The sequence below is a fragment of the Morus notabilis genome, unplaced genomic scaffold (genome assembly GCF_000414095.1).
Source record: "Morus notabilis unplaced genomic scaffold, ASM41409v2 Scaffold522, whole genome shotgun sequence".
Classification (NCBI taxonomy): Eukaryota; Viridiplantae; Streptophyta; class Magnoliopsida; order Rosales; family Moraceae; genus Morus; species Morus notabilis.
Genome location: NW_010358461.1, coordinates 141,037 through 148,612, shown reverse-complemented (window position 1 = coordinate 148,612; position 7,576 = coordinate 141,037). Strand labels below are relative to the sequence as shown.

The 7,576-nt window shown below is 34.5% G+C and overlaps 2 protein-coding genes across 2 annotated transcripts; both read left to right on the top strand.

The window, feature by feature from the left end:
- Nucleotides 1-212: 212 nt before the first annotated feature.
- LOC21388709 (putative methyltransferase DDB_G0268948) lies at nucleotides 213-2,619 on the top strand. The gene is made up of 2 exons (XM_010092606.2): nucleotides 213-626; nucleotides 1,882-2,619. The coding sequence occupies exons 1-2, from the start codon at nucleotides 477-479 to the stop codon at nucleotides 2,524-2,526; spliced, it is 795 nt and encodes a 264-aa protein (XP_010090908.1). The 5' UTR covers nucleotides 213-476; the 3' UTR covers nucleotides 2,527-2,619.
- A 1,244-nt stretch (nucleotides 2,620-3,863) lies between these two features.
- On the top strand, nucleotides 3,864-5,844 carry LOC21388708 (putative methyltransferase DDB_G0268948). Its single transcript, XM_010092605.2, has 2 exons — nucleotides 3,864-4,127; nucleotides 5,128-5,844. Exons 1-2 carry the CDS (start codon nucleotides 3,978-3,980, stop codon nucleotides 5,779-5,781), a joined length of 804 nt encoding a protein of 267 aa, XP_010090907.1. The 5' UTR covers nucleotides 3,864-3,977; the 3' UTR covers nucleotides 5,782-5,844.
- Nucleotides 5,845-7,576: the final 1,732 nt, after the last annotated feature.

Below are 7,576 nucleotides of genomic sequence, written 5' to 3'. Positions count from 1 at the left end.
CCCTTTTCTCCGAAGAAACTGGCCCTCTTTCCTCCGAAGAAACACACCAAAATGTGCAGGATCGTGCCAGGCACGGCCCAGGCTCTTAATGGGCCTGGTGTCAAGCGCTTCGTGCTGACTCGGCACGGCACGTTTGACAACTCTTTCACGGACAAATTGTGCTAAAAACCTGTGGAAAAATTATTTGTTTCTAAACAAAACCATCAGCAATTAAAAATTTAACCTCTCTAAATTTATTGTGTGAACGTCGACCCCCCAAACTATTTCGGTCAGCAAAAATTTCTCAGCTCCTCTTTCCCCCAAAGACAAATTGGAAGAGCGAGAGAGAGAGATAGAGAGAGAAATTTATCAGCTCCTCTTTCCCCCAAAGACAAATTGGAAGAGAGAGAGAGAGAGAAATTTATCAGCTCCTCGTTCCCCCAAAGACAAATTGAGAGAGAGAGAGAGAGAGAGAGAGAGAGAGAGAGAGAGATTCAATGGCGGAATTATACAATTGGAAGGCAAAAACATACGCAGAGATAAGGCCAAGTTACCCACCACAGCTCTTTGAGTTCATAGCTTCTCACACACCTTCTCACCTTTTGGCTTGGGATGTGGGCACTGGAAGTGGTCAGGCTGCTCGATCTGTAAGTCATCCTCTTTTATTTTTCATTGCCACTGCTTTCGGTTCAGTTATTGACCTTTTCTTTTTATTTTTGTAATTACTGTTCAATTAACTTCACACCCCAGGATCATATAATTTTTCATACACTTTTATGGACAAACAATATCAGTCAAATTAACTAGGAGAAAATTTCTCAACATTCTTGTGTAAGTATGCAGAATTACTACTTTATGGAATGATCAAATCTTTTGTTTCATAAATGAAAAAAAAAAAAAAAAAAAAAAAAAAAAAAGCATAGAGATGTTTGACTTGTTTTTTTTTTTAAAAAAAAAAAAAAAAAAAAAAAAAAAAAAAAAAGGAAATGGTGCAAGGCAAAAAGCAGAGAGAGGGGGAAACAAATCCACTCTTTAGATTTTAGAGTGAATGTCTCAGTTGATTTAAAAACATAATAATTGGACAATTATTGTATTGTTGATTAAATTTCCTTACATGACTGCTTATCCCATCCCTCACTTATGTATTGTTTTATAATACATACAAATTTTCTTTTAAATTTCTACATGAATGGATCTCCAAGTGATATTATTTTTGTTAACATGGCCCTGCTCTATATATGTTCTTCAGTTTCACTAAACAGCACCATCCTAATGTACCACTAACTGTTAAAAATTATGTAACTAAATTAACACTAAATACTTTGTCAACTCGTGCACTTCTATCAACTATGTTTGTAACTGGAACACTTTCGATTTAGAACATCGTACTAATTTTAGTCCAATCACATTATGTCGTAGTGGTCGAGTAATTTTTAGTTGAGAAGGGCACATGCCCCCACTTAATTTTTGAATTTTAGTGGACGTTTAGTTCATGAATTTAGAATTATGAGTCAGAACCATTCTCGATTTACGTGAGTCTTTTGTGAGAGAAAACACTGTAGAGAGCAACAAATTATGATTTGAACCATGACACAAATCCTCGTACCAAATACCCCTTAACTTTTACACATGATTTTCAAAATAAAAATTAAAAAAATCAACTGTGCCCCCTATATACTAGCAAAATTCTATTTGTGCCTTAACTCAATAATTGAGATTTATAACCATATTTCTATCTAACAAAAGATTCTTGCTTATTGTTTTCATAGTGTCCTCACTGACAAAATATTTTGTCTCCACTACTGTTCTGTCATATAACTTGTAATCCAATGATATTCAACAATAACATGGGATATCATCACACGTTTTCCAGATTCTGCTTCTAATCCAAAATACTTGCAGTTAGCAAGGTTCTACAAGAACGTCATAGCGACAGATGCAAGCAGAAAACCGCTAGAATTCGCATCTGAACTTCCCAATGTTCAGTACAAGCACACCTCTCTAACCATGAGCATAGCCGAGGTTGAACAAAAAATAGCACCAAAATCAAGCCTAGATTTGGTGACTGCAGCCCAAGCCGTGCATTGGTTTGACCTTCCAAGCTTTTACCAGCAAGTAAAGTGGGTTCTCAAGAAACCCCATGGAGTCATCGCAGCTTGGTGCTACACAGAGCCCAAAGTGAACTCCTCAGTGGATGCTGTTTTCCAACAATTTTATACAGATGATTCTTGGCCCTTTTGGGACTCGAAGGTCCGTAAAGTGGTTGATGATGAGTATAGAACGATAGATTTCCCATTTGAGCCGGTGGATGGATTGGACGACACGGGGCCGTTTGAGTTTGTGGCTGAGAGAGGCATGGACTTGGATCAGTTTTTCGCCTACATAACGTCTTGGTCTGCATATCAGACGGCGAAAGTCGAGGGTATTGAGCTCTTGAGGAAGGATGTGATTGAGAGGTTCGAGTGTGCTTGGAATGAGGATAAAAATGATCAAAAGGTTGTGAAGTTTCCTGTTCATTTGAAAATAGGTAGAGTTGGCAACATTTAGTTAGAAAACTTGGTGTAATCTGCTTGACCGTTAAGCTCAATCAAACATTGGAATTGGATTTGTTTTGGAATTGCTTTTGTGTTTGTTTTTTTTTTTTCTGATTTTTAGATTCTTGAACTTGTATTTCCTCGTGACCAATAGAAAAACTGGTCTGGACGTTGATTTGGATTTTGAAGGCCATTATCTCTAGTCTTCTCCGCTTACTGAGAAACAAGAAGAAAAAGAGGACCCGCCTCTCCAAGTCCATAAACGTGTATTAATTGGATTGTAGAAGTGCCGTTTCCTACTAGACGCGAATCACTTTCATTTTCACATATTTTAAATCGTCTCACTTGTATTTTATTGAAATATTCGTCAACAAAAATTCACGAATCTTTCAGCTAATTAATGTTAATTACGAACTAATGTAGATCACACGCAATTTAGTGTAGTATAAATGCAATAAAGGCAAGAAAAAAGTTCACCTGGTTCACCCTCAATTAAGAGAGCTACATTAAACACGACCCACTGATATAAATTGCCACCCCGTATCTCCAATGGAGGTCCTTTCCTCTTGCTTGGTCTTTTGCTGGGCTTTAGATATTGGGCTTTTAAGATGCATTCGGGCCTTTTGATCGATCTTGGGCCCATTATTGAATTTGCCCAGCAACAATTACACCTAGCTCGTGCATTTTACAAAATACATTAAAACCTCCTCAAATTGACGTTTTCAATGAGATTTTTTCACCTCCCAAAGGAGATTTTTAACATCATTTGTAAAACACAAGGAGTTGTTTTAACAAAGTTTGAAAAAGTTTTGAAAAATAGAGCGAGGATTTTGTTACTATCCCTTTTCTTTTTTTGCCTTTTAGTACTGAAGTAAATACATATATAGAATTTCTAACTGCACTTGCGTTACTTCATTCCTAAGCATCACAATTTGTTACCTAAAACGGTTTTTGTTTGATCTATCATGCATCAGAACTACCCGTTTAAGTTAAACATCCTGCTTAATCAATATTTGACTCTTTGGTGAGCTCAATTTTCAACGGTGCAAGGATATTGTCATAAAAACAAACTTCATGAGCTCAGCGATGACGACATCTAAATTCATGTATGCCAATTCAGAGACTTTCTTCGAATTTAAAGTGGAACTTTCCAAAAAGAACGAGAGAAAAAAAAAGACAGAAACTTGTTTTTAGCATGTGACAAAGTTCAAAAGTCCTCACGAAAGTCAAGCACCGGAGAGTTTGGATGCCTTTGAAACTCTTTTGGTCAAAAGAGAAACCAATTTCGTTTGATGCTTCCCTCAGTTGCCGGTCCACATGTACCCAAAACCAACTACGTTATCACAATAATTAATCTAGCCCTATAAATGGTGACCAAGATTTGAGAATTTCTTCGTACAAGTACGTAGAGAGGAAAAGGAAAAAAGAAAAAAAAACAAGGAAAGAACTTCATATCACAGAAAAATGGCGGAGTTATTTCTTAAGCAAGCAAAGCAGTACGCTGAGAATCGGCCGGATTACCCGAAAGAGCTGTTCGAATTCATTGCCTCTAAGACCCCCTGCCACGACCTCGTGTGGGACGTCGGCACCGGAAGTGGACAAGCTGCACAGTCTGTGAGTTTCTCTGTTTCCAGATTCCCCTTCTTGTTTTTTTTTTTTTGCTTTGATTTGAATATTAATCACACAGATTGAGTTTTTGGGTTTCGAGTAAATTAATCAAGCCTGCTATTTAGCATCAAGCAAACACGGTTTCTTTTTACATGTGCAAAAAAAAAAAAAAAACAAATGGTAATCACCCAAAATCCACCATACAAAAATTTTATTTGATTAGAAAAACATAATGAATAACCTCAATATTTTCTTTCTTTTTTTTTTTTTTTGAAAACACAAAGTAAATTCCATCATATATCGATTAAGCAAAGGAAAAGTTTATCTCATTAACCATACATTTTATTGCACAACATCCTCTATATGTTGCATGGTTAAGTACTATTAATTTTCTTGTGTCGTACTTCTAATATATTAATTAATAATTATAATTAAACACGATTTTATTTTTTTATTATACTCAAAATAATATCTTAAAAAACTAATCAAACGCAATTTTAGAATCAATCCCAAAATAATTCTCAAACCACGATTTTATTTTTTTATTATACTCAAAATAATATCTTAAAAAACTAATTAAACGCAATTTTAGAATCAATCCCAAAATAATTCTCAAACCAATCTCATTTTTATTTTTTATTGAAAACAAAATCATTTTAAAACTAATTCCAAATGCACCCAATAATTTCCTTGTGTCCTATTCTTATAGACTCTATTTTTATGAAGCCATTTTCTCATATAGAGAGAGAGTTTAAACCAAGGAACTAGTAAAGTGTCGTTTGTGACACAAAATTGCCACATTAGAAATAATGTAAAATACTTAAGACTCCGTTTATTTTACCGATTCGAGTTTAGAATTCGAATTTTTTTATAGTAAAAAATTCTCAGAAGCAGTCACATTTAATTTTTTTACTACAGTAAAAAACTCTTATATAAAGTCACATCTCAACTCGAATCAGTAAACTAAATGGGTCATAACATGCCTCAAAATAACGATCAATTTCAGCTAGCTGGGATCTACAAGAAGGTCATTGCCACAGACACAAGCCCAAAACAACTCCAAGAAGCGCCCAAACTTACCACCATCCGCTATGAGCACCCCCCACCAGTCATGTCCATAGCCCAAGTGGAGCAAATATTGACACCAAAATCAAGCCTCGATCTAGTCACCATAGCTCAAGCCCTTCATTGGTTCGACTTCCAAAATTTCTACGACCAAGTTAAGTGGGCCCTCAAGAAACCAAACGGCGTCGTCGCGGCGTGGTGCTACACTTTGCCAAGAGTCAACGCCTCGGTTGACAGAATCATGGACCGCCTCTACACCGTCTGCGCGGGGCCTTATTGGGACCCGCTGCGTAAGTTTGTGGATGATGAGTACAGGGGAATCGACTTTCCGTTTGAGGCTGTGGAGGGAGCTTGTGAAACGGGGCCGTTTGAGTTTGTGATCGAGAAGGTGATGGATTTGGAGGGGTTTTTCAACTATATAAGGTCTTGGTCAGCGTATCAGACGGCTAAGGACAAAGGTGTGGAGCTTTTGGGAAGTGATATCGTTGAGGAGTTTAAGCGAGCTTGGGAGAATGATGAGGGTGGAGATTGTAAGAAAGTTGTTAAATGTCCTCTGTTTTTGAGGATTGGAAAAGTGGGGGGAGATGTAGAATAATAATAAGGGCTTCACGTTGTACTTTTTACGCACTTTATTTTAATAAAATTTCTTATTACTAAATTATCTATTAATAAAATTACTTTTCAAGGATTAAAAATATTTTTAAAGAAAATAGAAAATACTCTTTGCCACCTCATTTAAAAGAAATATATCGTTTATAAAAAAAATTATTCTCTTTTAAAAATTATGGTGCCCAAAGTTTTTTAAAGGAATAGGATGGGTTCCACCCTACACAGAAAAAAAGTATGTGGTTTTTTTCTTCATTTTACATTTTAACATTTTTTTTCTTCATTATGGTGCCCAACTAAAAATACAGGAAAGAGACTACGGTAGAAACAACCCAAAAAAGAGTATTAGATTTATTTATTTTTTATTCAAGAAAGGGATAATTAGGTGGAGAGGCTTACAACTGAGTTGTCCTCATTTGTCACTATTAGATTTATTTTGAGATCTTAACATTTGGCATCACTTGTTAATATTTGTCAAAAATAATTCTTATGACTTTCACAAAAAGAAAGTGTGGCATGCCTTCAACGGATGGTTGGTGGGTGGGTTGAAAAAAAAAAAATTTAAATATGAGAAATTGTAGTAAATAGTATATTTTTAAATTAAATTAAGTAAATAGTAGATTTTAAAACTATTTAAAATAAATAGTAATTTATTATGTAAATTATTTTTTTACGACCGATAAAAAATCTTAAAAACTCTTAATACGTAGAAAAATCTTTTTACTAGTTGTAAATGAACCATTTAAACGAAAAATTGCTATTTACGTCAAACAATTTTAAAATCTACTATTTATTTCATTTAATTTCATAAATATGTTATTTACTATATTCTCTCTTTAAATATAATGACTTTTTGTTTGGAATGATAAGAGTTGTGTAACAAGTGATAATTAAAATTTAAAATTCACCATTGATCATTAGTCGCTATGTCAGAACATCAATCATGGTTTGTGGAATGTTGGATACATTTGCTTGAGGAATGATTAGGATTAGAAAGAAATGATCTCTTGTAAGTTGTAATAGAGCCTTGTTGGAATCTTTGTCTTTAGATATTCCAAAAAAAAAAAACGGAAAAAGTAAAAAAAAAAAAAAAAGGAAAAAATAGAGCTTGAGCAACATTCACCATCGTTTATGTGGATTGATTGTGGTTACATCAAGTGTTGCATAGCAGCCTATCGTTCTATATTTGTACCATTCACTGCATGTTGTCTCTTTGTTATGATCGGGAAATTTGTCAAAAAAATTATTATATTAGATGAAATTTTTTTAAATTTTTTGTATTATAAGTATAATATTTTTATAATAAGTATTTGTTGATATTAATAATGAATAGCAAAGTATAAGTTAAAAGTCAAAAATTTTTAAACTATGTTGCAGTTACCGAATTTCAGATTGTAATTAAGAAAAAGGTATGGAACGCTATGTTATTCCCACAAGAGAACAAACACATGAATATGAAATTTAAGAAGGCACTAGAAAATGTCAAAATTACACTTGGGTCCCTCATGCCCTTTGTGGCTAGTTTTAGAAGGGAAAAATACAAGAAAAATGTCCATTTTCATGCAAGAAAACAGAGAGAGCTCAGCCAAAGAAAGAGAGGAAAAAAAACTTCCCAAAGTGAAAAAATTGAGTTCAAATCGAAATTGGCGGAAAAATACCGTAGATTAGCATCACCGGAACTTGTTCTTCATTCTTCTAAGGTAAATTTTCAATTTTTCTTCTCATTTTTCACCTTGGTTGCACGTCCATAAATAGTAGAAACCATGGAAAACTTTTGCCAAGGA